Source organism: Ascaphus truei, chromosome 20 (genome assembly GCF_040206685.1).
Source record: "Ascaphus truei isolate aAscTru1 chromosome 20, aAscTru1.hap1, whole genome shotgun sequence".
In the NCBI taxonomy this organism is placed as follows: Eukaryota; Metazoa; Chordata; class Amphibia; order Anura; family Ascaphidae; genus Ascaphus; species Ascaphus truei.
The window spans coordinates 7,031,705-7,052,329 of NC_134502.1; the positions used below are offsets into that span (position 1 = coordinate 7,031,705).

Sequence of the window (20,625 nt, forward strand, 5' to 3'; positions counted from 1 at the left end):
GCAGTGGCGGCGGTTACCCAGAGCCAGACAGTGGCAATGGCGGTGGTGCCAGTCCCCCAGCCTTTGGGACCAACGTTAGCGAAGGGCGCAGAGGAGCCCGGGGAGGTAAGCCAGGATCATTTGCAACCACAGACTGACTTACTGTTTCCCCTCACCCTTCCCCATTCTCCAGACAATGACAGGACTAGGGGGTGTCCAGAATTAGGAGCCCAGTTTAGGGAGGCAATGAAGACAGACCCTACCCTGGCCGGCGTGAGACTTCGGGCGTCCGAATCTCAGGCAGGGGAAGGCACTGAGCACTGTCTATGGTATAAGGGACTCCTGTATAGAGAAGAAGGGAACCCAGAGATAGAGGAGGGATTGACCGGTAAGCGACAGCTAGTAGTGCCCCAGGGGTACCGACAGCAACTGTTATGGGTAGCTCACTCTATTCCGTTAGCGGGACATCAGGGGGTCAACAGAACACGAGCCCAGTTATTACAGCGTTACTACTGGCCGGGGGCATCTCGAGATGTGGGCAATTTCTGCTGCTCTTGTGATGGCTGCCAGCGAGTTGGTAAGGCGGGCGACCATGTGAAGGCACCCCTGAAACCCCTACCGATAATAGGGGAACCCTTCTAGAAAGTAGCGATGGATCTTGTAGGACCCCTTATGATTCCTAGCAGGTCAGGGAAGCGCTAAATCCTCACGGTGGTGGATTTTGCCACCCGGTACCCTGAGGCGGTAGCGCTTGGCACCATAGATGCCAAGACAGTGGCAGCAGCTTTGCTGAACATTTTTTCTAGGGTAGGTTTCCCTAGTGAGATCCTAACCGATCAGTGGTCTCAGTTCATGAGTGAACTGTTTCATTGTCTCTGGGATGCATGCGGTGTACAGCACCGGCGCACTACCCCTTACCATCCCCAGACAAACGGATTATGTGAGAGGTTTAACGGTACCCTGAAGCAGATGCTTTGGACCTTCATAGAGGCGGAGGGGAAAGACTGGGAGATTCATTTACAGCACTTGCTGTTTGCCTACCGAGAGGTACCGCAGGAATCTACAGGCTTCTCCCCCTTCGAGCTACTATATGGCCGCAGGGTACGTGGACCTCTGGGCCTATTCCATGAGGGATGGGAAGGGGAGGCTACTGCTACTGATGCTTCAGTGATCCAGTATGTAGTAGATCTCCGAGACCGGTTAGGGATGCTCATGGGGGTGGCCCAGGACCACCTCAGGGCCGCTGAGACCAAGCAAAAGCAATGGTATGACCGGAATGCCCGTAGCAGGGAATTCATCCCAGGATATCAGGTGCTTGTTCTCAAACCCACTCGGGAGAACAAGTTGATGGTTGCCTGGTCGGGACCATACCCGGTTATCCGAAAGGTGAATGAGTGCAACTACGTTGTACAGGTAGAGCCTGAGAGTTATAAGACATATCATGTCAATATGCTGAAAGAATACAGAGCACCGAGTATGGGAGCAGTAATGGCCATTTGTAGCCCACTGCTGGAGGATCCGGCGAGCAATGCTCTGCCTGATCTCCTAGGGTAGGCAAGGCAGGGGAACACTGTGGAGCAGGTAGAGATAGGGGCACAGTTGAGTGCTAGGCAGCAGGTAGAAGCCAGGGACATGCACGCTAAGTTTAGGTCCCTCTTCACTGACATGCCAGGGACCACACATCTCACAAAACACCCAGTGCACACAGGGGATTTGCAGCGACTGCATAAATACGCTTATAGAGTGTCAGCAGAGGTCAAGACCAGTATGGAAAGGGAGATAGAGGAGATGCTGACCCTAGGGGTAATTACTCCGTCCCAGAGTCCTTGGGCAAGCCCGGTAGTTCTAGTCCCTAAGAAGGACAAGACCACCCGGTTTTGTGTGGACTACCGCTTGCTCAACGCTGGGACGGTGTCAGATGTCTACCCCATGCCCTGCATGGATGAGTTACTGGATGAACTCGCGGGGGCAAAGTATCTGACCACTATGGATTTGAGCAAAGGCTATTGGCAAATCCCACTGACCCTGGAGGCTAGGGAGAAATCAGCATTCATCACTCCAAGTGGCCTCTATGAGTTTTTGGTGATGCCATTTGGGATGAAGAATGCCCCGGCTACCTTCCAATGCCTGGTCAATAGGTTACTGGAAGGGATGCAGAGCTATGCCAGGGCTTACTTAGATGACATCGCTATCTTCAGTAATTCCTGGGACTCCCACTTAGGACATGTAACTACGGTGCTGGATAGGATCAGGGAGGCTGGGCTTACCTTGAAACCCACTAAGTGTATGGTAGGGATGGCAGAGGTCCTGTTCTTAGGGCACAGGGTGGGTGGAGGGCACCTCAAACCAGAGCCAGCCAAGGTAGAAGCCATAGTTCAGTGGCCTGTTCCAAAAACCAAGAAACAGGTCATGGCATTTTTGGGCACCGCAGGGTACTATAGGAAGTTTGACCCACAGTACAGCGCCATGGCCAAACCCCTGACTGATTTGACTAAGAAGCAACTGCCTGTGCTTATCACCTGGACTCCTGCCTGTGAAACTGCTTTCCAGGCACTGAAAACTGTGCTTGCTGGGGCCCCCATACTGGCTGCCCCGGACTATACCAAACATTTCCTTATACAGACTGATGCCTCAGACTATGGCATTGGGGCTGTGTTGAGCCAAGTGGGGGACGACGGCAGAGAGCACCCTGTGGTGTACCTCAGCCAAAAACTACTCCCCAGAGAGGTGGCCTATGCCACCATTGAGAAAGAGTGCTTGGCCATTGTGTGGGCACTCAAAAAACTCCAGCCCTATGTGTATGGAAGGGCTTTCACGGTCCTCACAGACCACAACCCCCTGAGTTGGCTGCAGAGGGCATCAGGGGAGAATGCCAAGTTGCTAAGGTGGAGCTTGGCCTTGCAAGAGTTTGAGTTTACTATTCAGCACAAAAATGGTAGTGAAAACAGCAATGCTGATGGACTTTCACATCAGGACTATCCCTCTGAGACTGAGTTTGTTAAGGATGCCAGCAGTGCCCCACTCCCCGTTAGGGCCAGTTGGCCACAGGTCACCCATTAGGAAGGGGAGGTGTAGAGGGAGAGGTGGATTGGCCCGGTATTAAAGGGGTTGCACCCCATATGGCCACCCCCTGACCTCACCAGGGAGGCAAGGGGTTAACTGGACTGCGGTCCAGGAATATGGCTTACACCTTGTCATGTCAGGAAACTTTATGTTCCCCTGTTCCCATGTTTCATTATAATCCTGTATTTTAAAAATGTTTTAAAGTGCATTTCTGTATCTCCGGTTCTGCAGGTCGCAGAGAGTTGAAATTTTGCCAATATATAGAGTCACTGTAGGCATTAAAAACTGGCAAATTTCGACCCACTGGGCCCACCAGAACGGAATTTATTAATATGTGAAGATATTAAAGTGTATATGATTTTTTGGATCTGCTCTGAAAATGCAGACTCCATCTGCTATGCTAATAGGTCAGGAAGGGAAGCCGGATGATTTAGCATAAGCCCTGTGATCAAAAGTTAACTGCCCTGATTGTTTACACTAGGAACCAAGTACTGATCAAAAGACTCTGCCACTCTAACTGTTTACCTGAGGGCGGAGAAGCATCAAACTGGAGTGGTTTGTAAGTGTTATATCTACACCTACAAACAATGAAGATCCTGCCAGATACTTCATCTGGTAGACTGGTCGTCATCCCTGATTTAATTATGGGGCTACAGAAATAAGACCCTCAGAGTCCCAGTACGCATGGGCTAACTAGCTGGGGGGCATGGGTTAAACTGTGTTTCCACGTTAGGGATTGGATACAGATAATTGTTCACCAATAGTGTGTATTCAATGTTAAGAATAGGGTTAGAAAGGTATATAAACTGTGTCAACCCTACAGTTTTTTGGTTGTTCTTCTGATTTCACCTTGAATGTCACCGGATTGCTGGAGAATTGCTAGCTGATACTTCTCCATTCCCCAACCCTAAGTAAGTGTTACCTTCTTGCCTGTTAATTGTACCATATTGCTGTGTTCACCTTTTTAAGGAATAAATATATTTTATTATATCTAAGCCTCGTTCAGTTCAACCCAGATATTTGGTGTTTGTTATATCTTGTCATAAGTTACCGTGACACCGTCCAATCAACGTCTCTGAATTTGGATAAATCTGAGCAGACAATATATCCCTATACACTTCAGAATTCATCCGGCTGCTTCTGTCTTCTGTCACATCATCAATAAACACTAGAGACCCAGTGCCATTGTAAGCCATGCATGCCCATGCCATCACTGCCTCCACCGTGTTTTACAGATGATGTGGTATGCTTCGGATCATGAGCCGTTCCAAGCCTTCTCCATACTTTTTTCTTCCCATCATTTTGGTACAGGTTGATCTTAGTTTCATTGGTCCAAAGAATGCTGTTTCAGAACTGGGCTGGCTGTTTTAGATATTGTTTTGCAAAGTCTATTCTGGCCTTTCTATTCTTGAGGCTTATGAATGGTTTGCACCTTGTGGTGAACACTCTGTATTTGCTTTTGTGAAGTCTTCTCTTTATGGTAGACTTGGATAATGATATGCCTACCTCCTGGAGAGTGTTCTTCACTTGGCTGGATGTTGTGAAGGGGTTTTTCTTTACCATGGAAAGGATCCTACGATCATCCACCACTGTTGTCTTCCGTGGACGTCCAGGCCTTTTTGTGTTGCAGAGCTCACCAGTGCGTTCTTTTGTTCTCAGAATGTACCAAACTGTTGATTTGGCCACTCCCAATGTTCCTGCTACCTCTCTGATGGATTTTCTTTTTTTTGCAGCCTAAGGATGCCCTGTTTCACTTGCATTGAGAGCTCCTTTGACCGCATGTTGTGGGTTCACAGCAACAGCTTCCTAATGCGAATGCCACACCTAGAATCAACTCCAGACCTTTTACCTGCTTAATTGATGATGAAATAATGGAGGAATAGCCCACACCTGTCCATGAAACAGCTTTTGAATAAATTGTCCAATTACTTTTGATCCCTTGAAAAAGAGGGGGCTACATATTAAAGAGATGCAATTCCTAAACCCTTCCTCCAATTTGGATGTGAATACCCTCAAATTAAAGCTGATAGACTACACTTTAAGCCCATATTCATTATTTAATTGTAACTTGAATTTATTTTGGTACACAGCTGAAATAACAAAACTTGTATCAGTGTCCAATTATTTCCGGACCTAACTGTATCTCATGTGGAAGCCTGACCTCAGTATACACTGTGAAAATCCCTGGTGACAGCTATCACAGAAAATCATAAGTGATATCAGAGTCTGTCTCAACTAGTGGTTACCTAATTTGGCCCATGGTGTTTTCATAGTGCCCCCTGACTTGGCTGCATGGGGTCAAAGTGCACCATGAATAGGTTGCATGGGGCCACAAAGTGCCCTTAATAGGCTGCATGGAGTCACAGTGTGACTTGAATAGGCTGCATGGAATCATAGTGGGCCCTGAATAGGCTGCATTGGGTTAAAGTGCACCCTGTATAGGCTGCATGGGGACACAGTGCACCCTGAATATGCTGCATCCCAAGATTATTGATACAATTGTGTCTGTCTATTGTGGTTTTTGTTGATATTTTGCAACCACATATAACGGTGCTGTACTGGGATAGAGTTGTGCTCTCTGAATTCTTCAGCATGGTAAAAAGAATGTTCCTGGTTCGCAGGAAAACGCTGCAGTTTAGGTATAGTTTCTTAGGAAGTCGTTGGTCCGGACAAATGAAATGGTGTGTTGCATAATAGAATAGTGGGAAAAAGACGGTGTAAAACAGCGCTAAAAAGTAATAATAAAACTATAGATGAATGTTGAAATTACAAAATAGGCAGCCTGGCAAGTACTGACTGTACAGTCAGAAAATAGGTCACAGAAAAAAGAAAGAATTGCCGGCGCCAAAACAGTCCATTAAATAAATATCAATCCAATAGAAACCAAACCGTCTTTTGAAAAGTCCCAAAAGTGTCCTTGAATGAGCAGGCAGTGAAGGGATCAACGAACGGCTCACACCATATGATATATGCATATGTTGCATAATAGAATAGTGAACACACTATGTATGTTTCTAGCGCATACAGACCTCCAAAAAGTGACTTCTTTCACACGGTCCCGGCTCTCCCACAGTATATATGTGCCCCTCCTTGAGTGTGTGGTCCCGCAGGCGCTGCAATGGTGCCACGTGTGCTGCGCCCATCCTGCGCTTCCACGTCTCTCTGCACAGCCACCGATGTGTTCCTGCATGGGAAAACACACTCAAGGAGGAGCACATCTATACTGTGGGAGAGCCGGGAGCTGTGTGAAAGAAGTCAATTTTTGGAGGTCAGTGATTATTTTACTTCTATTTCCCCCTTACCCTTTACCCCTTATCCAGCCAGTGCAGGACTGAATGCGCCAGAAACATACATAGTGTGCTCACAATTCTATTATGCAACGCACCATTTAATTTGTCCGGAATTATTCAGAATTCAGAGAGTATCAATAATCTGGGGATACATACTCTCACACCTGGTACTAAGTGGTATATTGTATGCAATTTTTGTTACCAAACAGTGCTCTGGACTTGCAACTTTGTTTTGGCTGCGATAAAATATGCTTGCTAATAAGAGGCAATAAATAACTAATAACACTATATCAAGCCATCTCCATACACGAGAAGGGCGGACACTACGTGCATTACAGCAAACAACATTTTGCAAGTCAGGGGTGGTATGTTCAACCAGTGTACAGTATATGCAATTAGTGTGTCTATTTGAACAACTACACATAAAGGTTTGTTTAAAATGTAAAGGAAAACTGCCATGCGCTCCAGGGTATAGGAAGATAATAAATATAAAACATGGGGTCCCACAATTGGAGAAGGACTCCTTGACAAAGACCACCAGTTAGTTGAAACGCATAGGAGGTATTTTTATTGTTCACCTATGTTGCAATAAATAATTTTTTCACTTCATTCAATTTTTTGAGACTAGCGTTTATTATTCATTCAGTTGGGATCCTGTTTGGCTTAGGAGTGCCCTGGAGACTGTTTTTTTCTATTTGTTTTAAATATACTATAAGCCTGCCTGCATTTTTGCTATACAGCAGAATTCAACCTTTGGAAAGTTATTCCTTTTCTATCTTCTTTATGATGTTTTAAGAGGGCTACTGCTGTTTCAAAGATCCATGCTACTGTAGGTCTTTTTTATTGTTTTTTGGTTACTGACATTTTTGTGGTCAAGCTTGTACCCTGTTACACCATCAGTGCCTGTGGCTTTTCTCTGTGCCGTGTTGCTGCCCCCCAGTGGTTGCACCATCTGTGACTGGAGCTTGTGTCTGCATAAAGTTTCTACACCCAGCAGATGATTCCCCTGTATCTGGGTTTTGTCTTATCTTTGTTTTACCTTGGGTTTTACTTTCTTCCCAGGAGACTCAAACTCTGCAGGTAGGCGTTTTCTTCTTTGCTTTTTTCTCCCCCCTGGGGCTGGTCTCCTGCCCCCTGTGGTTGCCCCATGTATATCTGCTCCCTGTAGTTACACAGACTGAAAATTGTATTTTTGCCATTTAAGTACTGTAGATGTTCTCATCTCTTCTTTATGGTTATATCGTCTGTAACTGTGTGAGCTGCTCTTACCTGCTTCCCTCTCCCTTCTCAGACTCCACGTCTGCATTTCTGGTCTCTGGAGGATGTGGTTGGGAGTCCCTCCCCGAGGAATAATCTCTGACCCTCAGGAAATTCTACTTCTCAGAAAACAAACTTTTCTTTGATTTCTACTAGCAGCCTTCGTCCCACTGCTCCCATCTGTCCCTGCAGCCCACTCTGCCATTCCTGTACCACACACACCTGTCACTGCACCCCCAACCTGCCGCAGAAACCTTTAGGACTGAGAGAGTGAGCACTGCAAGAGGATGATTGAGTAACTAAAAAATTGACAGCTTTACATTAAGTGAATGACGAGTGTCTCCTTTCCCCAGGGCCAGCGTTTATCCCGTGCAGTTCCTGGAGACATCACATTCATGACCTAACAGTTTTGGGACATCAGAAGATGCTGCAATTTTTCTATATGACAATGTGGCAACTTATGCTATTCTACACTACACCATTCACACTGGGGTGCAGCCTCAATAATGCTGAACTCAGGGGGATTGTGGAGGCTGGAGACATCGTAATTGGTGGGGTGTTATCTATTCATATTTACAAAATATACCCTAAACTTAGCTTCACAGAGAAACCCGGCCCGGCGGTCTGCAAAGCGTAAGCTGTATTTCTTTATAATCTGACTTAAAGCCCATTTGTTGATGTCATCAATAAAATAGTCAGTGACATGTAGGGGCAAAGTGACCTAATGACAGGGACGTGTTAAATGGGTTAAAGGGTAAGTCTCACGTAGCAGCAAAGTGACATAATGTCAGGTACGTGTTAATTGGGTTAAATGGTCAGTGACACATAGGAGCAAAGTGACCTAATGGCAGCGACGTGTTTAATGGGATAAAAGGCCAGTCCCATGTGAGCGACTTGGTAATCAATAAAGTACATTTATTATATGAGGATTGACATTTCAGTCCTAACATGGACCTTTGTCATGGCCGAAACATCGATCCTTGGAAAATAGATGCACTTCATTGATTTCTATGTCCATCGGAGTGTGTTCTATATTCACAGTTATACCTCCATTCGATGGGGGACTCCTGTGCACTTGTGGTGGATCTCCCTGTTGTTATTATTATTGCATCTACTTTTTTCTTCACCCTTTACTATCATGTCACAGTTGATCTATACACCCCCATTCTTTATTCATTAATATACGACTCATGGTTTGAAACTCGAAATATCCTGGGGGTTAAATTGCCTCATCATATTCGTAAATCCCCACTCTCATGTCCAGGTCTCGTTTCGATAATTACCAGCGTGTCCAGGCCATGCGGTTTGCTGTGCAGGAGATCAACAGGGACCTTGAGCTTCTACCCAACATCACCTTGGGCCTCCATATCTATGATTCATGTACTGTAATACAGTGGGTTATAGCAGGAACGCTACAGGTGCTGACTGGGCATGGTCCACCTGTGCCCAATTTTAAGTGCTATCAAGGTGTCCCCTTGGCAGCTGTCATCGGCCACTCCATCTCTACATACACCATTCTGATGGCTCATATCCTGGGGCTGTACCGATACCCACAGGTAAGGTTAAGTTTTCTGTCCGTGGTGCTGAAATACTAATTGGATCATGAGCATTCCACATACAGTAGTCTGCCAGTCTATTACACATGTAATTCCACATAGTCTGACTGTGTATTGCACGTGTAACTCCACACAGTCTGTGAGTTGAATTTCTTAGGGGTCTCTGAATGGGGGGGGGGGGGGGGATTCAATCAAGTGTTTTCTTTACCCTTATCCTACCTTGTCCTTATCAAAGAGCCAATACAGATAAGGGGAGTTGGGGAGATGGTCTCTGGCTGTAGAAGCACTTGATGAACCCATAGGGACATCACTCAAAAGAGAGCAGTCAGAGGAAATCACACCCCTACCAAGTCTTTACATTACAAAAATAAATAATACAATACTTTGAGTCAGATTTGAGTAAAAAAAAGGCATCACTCCTGTGACGGTAGGAAATATGGCTGCTGTTTAAAAAGGTTAAGTCTGCCATTACCCCTACCTGTCAGTAATACATTGGTATTGTATTATATGTTATGTATATATGTATGTCTTTGCTTGGTTCCAGCACCTTAGGAATCAGGGGTTAATATGTTTGCAGTAGAATTGTTGCAAATGTTATGTTGCAGTTCTACTCACCAATCTGCACGTTGCAATATTATGGTTTAAGTATATAAAAAGGTGGGGAGGGAGACCGCTAGCAGACAGAGCCTGCAGAGAGTTACAGAGGTGTTGCCGTGACAGGGAGAAACTACAGTGTCCAATCCAGTGCTGGTCTCAGGCCTGGAAACCAGTCCTGTAGGCACTGGGCAAAGAAAGTGAACAGGGAAAATCTTTCCAAGTAGGTCCCTGCGACTGGTTAGGCAGGGTATCCCCTAGTTTCCCCAGTTGGGTACGTGTGATTTTTTGTGTCTTTTGTATAGTTGTGGATATGTTTTTCCAATAAATTAATTTGATAAACTCTCGTGTTCTGTCTGGCGATATTGATCCCTGGAATTAGTCCTGGTCTCCCGTGACAGCTCCCATTAAACTTGTCAGTGGATTTATATCACTTTGGTCCTTGCATGGATTGCCTCTTTAAGATGAAGATATTTACAATGTAAATAAATATATTGTTTCCTGTTTGGTAATGGTGATGTGGGATTCTGATCTCCTTGGCATCGAGATGAATGTATCCTCAGACCTGGCAGATTTAATCAACACAAGGAAAAAGGAAACCAGTGTCAGTAAGACATGCACATGTTGGCAGATCCCATTATGTACAGTATATAACAGTAACAGACATTATTGCACTCGTTAACACCGTGCATTTTGTTAAGCCTAATGCAATATTGTCCCTGAGATTTAATGGAGTGATACATTTCAAACGTCTGCCCGATGGAAAACTGTTATAAACCAGCGCCAAAAACAGTTGAAAGCAATTGGGAGTTTTCCCTTTGATAAATGTTGTACTGTTCTTTTGCGTTAGGTTTGCTCCAGTTTAGCATCTGGGAGACTTTAGTAAATTTAGCCCCCAAACTTCTGGAACCAAATCGGATTCAGTTTTGTTCCCCAACCTCTTCATCTTATCAGATCAGCTACTACTCCACCAGCTCCCTCCTGAGCGACCAGACACAGTTCCCTTCCTTCTTCAGGACTGTCCCCAGTGATGCCTTCCAGTCCCAGGGACTGGCTCAGCTGGTGTTGCACTTCGGCTGGACATGGGTGGGACTGGTGGCTGTTGACAATGATTATGGGCAACAGGGCATCCAGGTCATCAGTAAAGAGATACTTAAGGCTGGAGCTTGCGTGGCCTTCATGGAAAACATCATGATAAGGCAGCCTGATCACAATGCTCCACACATTGCCCGGGTCATCAAAGAGTCAACGGCCAAGGTGGTGCTCATCTTCTCCTCTGATATTGACTTGCCCTTTATTCTGGATGAGATGTTGAGACAGGAGGTGACAGGGAAGATATGGTTGGCCAGTGAAGCTTGGGCGACCTCCCCCGTCTTACTAGTGAACAAATACTCAGGACTTCTTTCTGGAACAATTGGCTTTGCCCTCCCCAGCGGGACTATCCCAGGGTTTAGAGAGTTCCTCAACAGCATCAACCCATTCATGTCTATGGGAGGAGAGTGGGTGAAGATATTCTGGGAGGAAGCTTTCAGCTGCAAGTTCCTGGAACATAAAAACCTAACAGGCCCATCAGTAACTTCAAAAATAGAGTGCACAGGAGCAGAAAATCTAGAAAACATCCAGAACAGCTACAATGATGTCTCTGACTTAAGGGCAACCTACAGTCTCTATAATGCTGTTCGTGTTGTAGCCAAAGCTTTGCAAGATTTGACCGACTGCCGTGAAGGAGAAGGACCATTCTCACATGGAAGATGCTCAGATATTTCGAATTTCAGACCATGGCAGGTACAGATCTTTAACAAACACAAAACTTGAGTACAGCATCATACAGTAAAAATGGAATGATATTAGATACATTTTGATGTACAGGTGCGCCGCCAAGTATTCTAAAACTTGCCTTAAACTTGCCTTGGGAAATCTGGGGCTATCACCAACAAGACCCAGGTACATGCTGGGTACATGCTGGGTACATGCTGGGTACATGCTGGGTACATGCTGGGTACATGCTGGGTACATGCTGGGTACATGCTGGGTACATGCTGCAAACATTTCAGTGACATTTCTGCAGAGACTAATGGCCCATCGGATTAACACAGCAGGGGTCCCTGGCAGTCCCCTTCAGTTTGAATGGGACTGCCAGGGACCCCCGCTGTTAATCCGATGGGCCATTAGTCTGTCTGCAGAAATGTCACTGAAATGTTGCACCATGTACCCTGCATGCACCCAGCATGTACCCTGCATGTACCCAGCATGTACCTGGGTCTTGTTGGTGATTGCCCCAGATTTGTTTTAGAATACTCGTCGGCGCTACAGCACAAGTATTAAAGATGAAATTTTAGTGTACATAGCGTCCCAAACCTCGTACTGTAGCTTTCTTCTGAGAGAGAGAGAGAGAGAGAGAGAGAGAGAGAGAGAAAAAAAAAAAAAAAAAAAAAAAAAACAACAACAACAACAACAAACTGGCTGCACACTATATCAGCACCTGTCACATCCCTGTGTGTAACTGTTATCCATGTACTGAGCAATCATTATTCGTGCTTTGTCAATACTGACATTTTCTTTTGTCATGCCAATAAAGCTTATTTGATTTGAGAGAAAGACAGAGAGAGAGATACACAGAGACAGAGATAGTCACACAGAGATAGACACACAGAGACAAAGAGAAACACAGGGAGACAGAGAGATAGAGAGACTGAGACAGAGAGTCACTGAGAGAAAGAGAGAGAGAGAGAGAGAGACAGAGAGAATAACAGAGACAGACACACAGACACACACAGAGAGAGTCACATAGACAGAGAGAGAGAGTCACTGCGAAAGAGAGAGAGAGAGACATAGAGATAGAGAGAATAACAGAGACAGACACACAGACACACAGACACACACAGAGAGTCACATAGACAGAGAGAGAGAGACACACACACACAGAGAAACACACAAAGACAGAAAAAGACACACACAGAGACAGAGACAGAAATACAGACAGAGACGGAGAGAGAGTCACAGAGATACAGAAACACAAGGACACAGATACAGAGACAGACACACACACATGCACACAGAGAGACAGACACACAGAGTGTGTGTATGTGTGTGTAAACTTTTTCTCTTTCCAGCTGCTACTGAAATTAGGGTTTCATCTTATATCCAGGGTCACCCAATAAGCAGACAAATATGGTATATGTTTCCTTCTAACTTTGCTGCCAGATTACACTTGAAGAAGAAACGTTTGAGGTTTGGTAAACTATAAATTAGTATTTCATCTCTTAAGAACTCTGTCTGTCCAATCAAAGGTATCCCAGCCTGCAACCAATCACCATTTCTCCAGGCCACCAAAATGGCATCTATGACTTTGTACTACACTGGTCAAGACACAGAGCATAGTTTTGGGGTAATAGGAAGAGTTATAGGGATAGCCAAAGCTCTGTTAAATTAGAAGCAGAAGTGGCAAACACCGATCTCACATGTGCGGGGGGCGACAAGCCGGCATGCAGCCTTCAAATTCTGCCACCCCCCCCCCCAATTTCAGCCGCCTTAGGCCCTAATGGGAAATCTGCCCTTGCTAACTGTAGTCTTACACTTATCCTGATCCTACACTGGCGACACACTTTATTCGAGCTTGGCTAGTCCCACGAATTCGGGTATACCCGGGTGTATTGAGGTTTGTGACTGTTTTCTGCCCGAGTACATTGAGTTATTTTCCAAGCAGGGATTGAAGCATTTTATTCCCGCTGGCTGCAATACTGCACAGTATATATATATAAACTGCATTACAATTCATGAATTTATGCCATCTGGTAGACACGCGAAGCATTGCAGCCTATTAAATCCTAATCATTATCATTTAACAGATCAGCCACCCATCAGCCAGGCATGAACCCAGGCTGGGAAGGCAAATGCAACGGGGCTTGTCAGAGGTTAGGAGTGGCGCATTCCAGGTATCTGCCAGGTACATACCGGGTATTTGCTCGAATAAAGTGTGTCGGTGCAGTATACAGTAACCAACCTATTGTAGTGTTACGGTTAGGAGTAAAGCCACTATTTGCTATGACCTAAAGTAAGTAACGTTACGTTGTTAACTATAGCTGAGCTACTGTATGTGATATGCATTGTTAGAGGGAATGCCTGTTTTACAAAGTCTTATCACCAACAAGATCCAGGTACATGCTGGGTACATGCTGGGTACATGCTGGGTACATGCTGGGTACATGCTGCAACATGTCAGTGACATTTCTGCAGAGACTAATGGCCCATTGGATAAACACAGCAGGGGTCCCTGGCAGTCCCATTCAGATTAATTGGACTGCCAGGGACCCCCGCTGTTAATCCGATGGGCCATTAGTCTGTCTGCAGAAATGTCACTGAAATGTTGCAGCGTTTACCCAGCATGTACCCCGCATGTACCCAGCATGTACCCAGCATGTACCCCGCATGTACCCAGCATGTACCCAGCATGTAACCAGCATGTAACCAGCATGTACCCAGCATGTACCCAGCATGTACCCAACATGTACCCAGCATGTACCCAGCATGTACCCAGCATGTACCCAGCATGTACCCAGCATGTACCCAGCATGTACCTGGGTCTTGTTGGTGATTGCCCCAGATTTGTTTTAGAATACTCATCTTCACTACAGTAATTACTGAGCGTTGAAGACATTTATTTGTAGAGATGGGAGAATTTGCCCAAATCTGTTTCCCGGATTTTCGCGGCTGTTACCCCTAAAATCCATTTCGCGATTTAAAATCCGCAAACGGATTTGGGCAGTTTCAATCAGCGCAGATTCATGAAAAACCGCCATTGTATACAACCCGCGGATGGATTTGTAGAATCCTTTGGGGGATTCTTATTTTATTTTTTCCCGAATCCACGTATTTAATTGGTAAAAATAAAAAATCCACAAAATGTGAATCCCCTTTTTTCTACATTGATCCGCTGAAATTCATAAACCAAAGGAACCGGTTGATCCCCTGCGGATCCAAATTGGTCAAAAAAAAATTCGCCCATCTCTACCCGGTGAAGTTAACATATCATAAAGTGTTTAACGGACTTCCGAGGATCTACCCCAAAGTGAGCAGTTATATGGAGTAATAAGAGCAGTTATAGGGAGAGGTTTTATGGGGCATTAGGAGGAGTTATAGGGAGCGATTATATGGGGCAATAGGAGGGGTTGCAAGGAGCGGTTATATAGGAAATTGGGGGAGATACTGTATATGGAAGAAAATTAAATGTTGACAACATACTGTACCCAATATTGGATGTAAATGACCAACACCTCTGGGCAACAGAGTCCCACTGCTTTCAATGTTTCCTTTGATAACTCCATTGGTTCCCATTCCTTAACAAACCCCATTGTCTTTAGTAACTCTGGGCCTATGTAACTTAACAGAACCTCCCTACTCTCTCCACAGCTTTTGCACTATGTGAAGAAGGTGCGCATGAGAACGGGCAATGGGAGGGAGCTCTTCTTTAATGAGAACGGGGACCCACCTGCGGTGTATGATATAGTGAACTGGCAGCTGAGCCCGGAGGGCGGAATAAAACAGGTCAAGGTGGGCAGCTACGATACCGGAGCTCCCATTGGACAGGTTTTCACCATCAATGCCACTGTCGTGCATTGGGCATCAGGTGAAAGGGAGGTAAGGTACTGCCAGTTAGAGGAGACACATGTATAAGGAGTGGTAATAGGAGGAGATATAGGGAGCGGCTCTATGGGTCAATAGAAGGAGTTATATGGGTGGTGGAATTGGGTAATAGGTGGAAACACAACATCAATGTTCTCCCTCGTTCAAAATGCCTTCTCTGTTCTACCGTGGTTTGATAAAATGACTCAACCTTCAACTTTCAGTGCTGGTGACAATGTGTCATATCCCAATCATCCAGTCTGTCTCAACCAGTCAGGACAGAGTTTGTCCTTTTTATAGTACTGTGTCCGAGTCATATATTCCACTTATACACTTCATCCTTCCAAATTCTAGGTTCCTCTCTCTGTCTGCAGTAACAGTTGTCCCCCTGGTTTCAGGAAGGCAGCACTGAGAGGGCAGCCTGTCTGCTGCTTCCAATGTGTCCTCTGTAACCAAGGAGAGATCTCCAACCAAACAGGTGAGCAGATCTTAGAAGAACTATAAAAACAACATCAATTCTGAACATAACTAAATAGATTATTACATTATTTTTGTGTCTCTTTCAGACTCTGTTCATTGCTCTAAATGTCCATGGGATATGTGGCCCAACCTCCAACGGGACAAATGCCTCCCAAAGCCCAGAGAATTCCTCTCCTATGAAGAGCCATTGGGTGCCACATTGGCCGCTACAAGTGTTGCCTCCTCTTTAGTCCCAGTTGTCATGGTTGCACTTTTCATCCACTACAAGACCACTCCCATTGTCAGAGCCAATAACTACACCCTCAGTTGTCTTCTTCTGTGGTCCCTGTCCCTCTGCTTCCTCTGCTCTTTGGCTTTCATTGGTTACCCCCAACCTGTGAAGTGTCTTTTGCGACAGGTAGCTTTTGGTGTGGTATTTTCTCTCTGCATCTCGTGTATCTTGGCCAAAACCATAATGGTGGTCATTGCCTTCCAGGCGACCAAGCCTGGTAGCAACCTAAGGAAGTGGACCAGCAATCGGGTATCCTATCTTGTTGTCATGTTATGCATCCTTATTCAAACTTTTCTCTGCATCTTCTGGCTTTCACTCTCACCTCCCTTCTCAGAACACAACACCCAAACCAAATCTGGGGTCATTATCATTGAGTGTAACGACGGCTCCCCCATCGCTTTCTGGTGCATGTTGGGATATCTCGGCCTTCTGTCTACTGTTAGCTTCATCGTGGCCTTCCTGGCCAGACAGCTACCCGACAGCTTCAATGAGGCCAAGTTCATCACCTTCAGCATGCTGGCCTTCCTCAGTGTCTGGGTGTCCTTTATCCCGGCCTCCCTCAGTGCACGTGGCAAGTACACTGTGGCCATGGAGGTCTTTGCCATCCTGTCTTCCAGCTGGGCTCTGGTGGTCTGCATGTTTGTACCCAAATGTTTCATCATATTGTTCCGACCCAACATGAACTCGAGAGAACATCTCATGGGAAAAGACAAAGGTCGGACTCACAAGCTCGAATAATTGTAAAAACAGGATCTATCTCAACCAAAAAGAAAGCCTAATATCAGAACAGACCCTGGGGAGTTTCCCTTCTCTTCCTTCCGTCCCCTCCTTCTTTATTACCCTTTTCTATCCCCCCCCTTTCTCTCTTCTTCTGTTCTTTTTCCCCTCTTTCAAGTAATAAAGAATTTAAAGACTTTGAAGGTTGCAATCTCCTGATTGGAAATCCAGAAATATCTAAAACGAATATAGAGTTCGTGTTAGCTTTAATGAAATATCTTAAGTTCTTATGTATATGAATATGTGTTTAAATACCAAGAAAGAAAGTACTGTTGTTTAAAGATATATATGTACATTGTTCCTTTCTGTTTCAAAGTCTTGATGTGATACCATAAAAATAATAAAAATATTTGAAATAAAACAGGATTCCAACTCAGACACAATAAAGAATATCTACATTCACCTTTTTGTATTTTAATTAAAAAGTGCTACCTCTGTTGCTTTTATATAATTGTTGCTGGGTGTAAAACTTTGTTTGTAACGGAGTAAATAAATTGCAGAGAAGAAGTGACAGAATGAATGTGCAGGTTTCAATTATTAATGATCAAGAGTATGTGCGACAAAATTAATTACTGTTACTGTATAAGTGAAGAAACAAGGCACACATTGACACGCCAGTGATCTTATGCAAATGATGTACAGGTTTATTGAAAGATTGAGATTTCAGGACCTTTACTGTATTAAGATTCATGAAATGTGGAATATATATACATAAGCGCACATACATTCCCTTAATCCAAACACCTCCCCATTGCTGCAGTAACACGATTGGCACCAAAACCAGCTTGTCAACAGGGCCAAACAAAGCATAGACTCTAGTTACTGCGGGACCTGTTCTATAATCTGTGAGGTTGCACTGATGTAGCTAACATTAATGCCTTTTTTCATGAGCCATGATATGCAAAAAATTATGCGGTTCTGCTTTCTCGTTGATGTGTGTTAACGCGGTGTCAAGGATTAGACTTCGGCTGGAGTGGATCCCAGTGGCAAGAACAGCAGGGAGCGTGTTCAGGTAACAAGCAAAGGTCAGAGGCAGGCGGCAGGCAGTGTAGTCAGGTAACAAGCAGAGGTCAAAGGCAGGCGGCAGGCAGCTTAGTAAGGTACGTTGCAGAAAGTCTGTCAAGCGCTTCAGTGTGAGGCAGGTCAGTGAATGAGGACACTGGGGTAAGCGTGGGAGAGCTAAGCAGGGTCACTTAATCAACCGGTGCAGGGGGAAAGGGTAACCTCACCTGCTCCTTGGGTTGTGGGACCGCTCTTCTCGCTTCCTCCTGCGTGCCGCCGCCGAGATGCAGGTCAGAAAATGGATAGAAGTGCGGCGCAACTGCGCATGTCCAATGAAAGGCTCCCGGATGACTAGTTCAACATAACTTTATTTGACACACACCAGGGCTACACCAGCATCTCCCCCTCAGGGGGAGATGCTGGTGTAGCCCTGGTGTGTGTCAAATAAAGTTATGTTGAACTAGTCATCCGGGAGCCTTTCATTGGACATGCGCAGTTGCGCCGCACTTCTATCCATTTTCTAGCTTAGTAAGGTAGTAACAGTGTTGATCAAAAGATTGATCAGAAAGAATCCCCTTACATAGAGCACTCAAATGTCATTCATGTTATTGAGAGTGGACACAAATGGTCCTGCAGTGAAATACTGCAAGTCTGACAAGTTACCCAGAATCACCGCGGATATCAAAAATAATAAAATTTTATTAATTCTACATAGATAATTAAAAACACATATACATCGAAATTTTATATGAATAATGTTCAGGCGAACCAAAACAAGGCGCCGAAAATGTTACTCTTTCCCCCTCTGGCTCCTTCTCTTACCCTCCACTACCCCCCCCTCGCTTCCTCACCCACCCCCCACCCATCCCCACCACCAGTTCGCCCTTCCCCTCCCCCCCCACCCCCCTACCCCTCCACCCAAACCCCATAAGAGTCAGACCATATCTGGCCCCCCCCTCCCACTCCACTATACCACCATGGCCCCCCCCTCCCCTTGCCCCCCACCTCAAACCTCCCCCCCCATACTACCCTCCCCCTCCTCCCCATATCCTGAAATCAGAAGGCTCACCACCCGAAGCCCCCTCAAAGGGCAACCCTAACCTCTAGGAAGCACCCACTCCTCTACCCCCCCCTCCCTACCCCCCTCTACCGGAGACCTAAGGGCATAAAAGAATATCCCGACAGGGGGAAAAACAAAGAACCAGAGGGTTCAGCCCCCACCCCCTCCACTGCCCACCGGATGCCGACACCGGAGTCAACCCCGATGGGCTCGTTAGCCCAAAAGCCGGTTGCCCACAGACCAGGCAAATACCGGTTAGGTTCATGTATGAACCTCATCTTCTTTCTCTCCTTACCACTGACTCTGTCCCAGCGGATCTGCCCCCCCTTCCACCTGCCCCCCCCTGTCCCCCTCCCTCCTCGGCCCACTCAGCCAGCTTTTCAAAGGAACACGCTTCCCTCAGATGTTTGCCAGGGTTAAGCCCACATATAAGATACAAGATCAGGACTCCCCCAGATGGGAAGGGAGGATCCTTAAAAACCACGTCCACTAAAGCCACATATGGCCTCTAACGCCCCAGTAAAGATAGTATCGCTTAACGCTAAAGGCCTTCAAAATAATAGAAAAAGGAGGCTCTCACTCCAAGACATGAAACAGGCTGGGGGAGACATCATATTCCTGCAGGAAACCCACTTCACATCACAGGACCCCCCAAATTTATTCAAAAAAGTGTTTCCAACATGCTTTTTCGCATCATTTAGTAGTAAAAAGCGGGGAGTGGCTATACTAATCAGACAAGGAACTCCATTCAATCACGTCAAAACAACCACGGATCCAGAGGGTAGATTTCTCGTGGTATATGGCTCCCTAGCGGGCTCAGCAATCGCCCTAATCAAGATATATGCCCCAAACGAAAACCAAACAGAATTTCTGAAAACAGTGCTTGAGGGCATAGACCCGGGATATCTGTCATCGATGGTAGTGAGAGGAGACCTAAACATGGTCTTTAACCCCACCGAGGACAGATCAACCGCAATGGGTCACCCCCGTACAACCCACTCCCAAATCATGGGGAAAAGGTTTAGGGATTTAACGGATGAGTTCTCTTTAGTAGACGTATGGAGATCACAGCATCAAGGCCAGAGAGACTATACCTTTTACTCGGCACCTCACCAGACCTATTCGCGCATAGATTATTTTCTGCTGACCAAGAACATCCTAGAGGCTGCCACGAAATCTGACATTGGCCCCATCACGTGGTCAGACCATGCCCCAATCACCTTGACCCTATCCACACCATTCGAAAAGACGATGACATACTCCTGGAGATTGAATGACTCCCTATTGAACCACCCCGAGATACTGTAGAGAGAGAGATTAGAGCCTCTCTCAAGGACTATTTCTTCTTTAACTCGGGATCGGTGTCATCTCCAGCGATCCTCTGGGAAGCCCATAAGGCGGCAATTAGGGGCAAATTTATCTCTATTGCCTCTCATAGGAAAAAAGTGAAACACAAATTGATTCTGGACCTCACTGATAGCATTTCAAAACTAGAGCAATCCCATAAAGCTAACCCAGCAAAAAAAACGTATAAAGCCTTAACAATTGCCAGACACAAACTCAAAGAAGCCCAAATGGAGAAAGTGGAAAAAGCCCTTAAATGGACTAATCAACATTATTATGATAAGGGTAACAAGGCGGATAAGCTTTTGGCCAGCAGACTACGAGGCATCC

At 45.7% G+C, this 20,625-nt stretch overlaps 1 protein-coding gene across 1 annotated transcript in view; it reads left to right on the forward strand.

Annotated features, from left to right (window-relative positions):
- LOC142471459 (extracellular calcium-sensing receptor-like) overlaps positions 1-20,259 on the forward strand; it is a 49,018-nt gene extending 28,759 nt beyond the window's left edge. The window contains exons 3-9 of the mRNA XM_075578258.1: positions 7,943-8,222; positions 8,854-9,145; positions 10,694-11,524; positions 15,149-15,376; positions 15,716-15,839; positions 15,928-16,827; positions 20,084-20,259. Of these exons, the coding sequence (XP_075434373.1) occupies positions 7,943-8,222; positions 8,854-9,145; positions 10,694-11,524; positions 15,149-15,376; positions 15,716-15,839; positions 15,928-16,827; positions 20,084-20,259 (2,831 nt within the window). The remainder of the gene's footprint in view (positions 1-7,942; positions 8,223-8,853; positions 9,146-10,693; positions 11,525-15,148; positions 15,377-15,715; positions 15,840-15,927; positions 16,828-20,083) is intronic.
- The last annotated feature ends 366 nt before the right edge of the window (positions 20,260-20,625 follow it).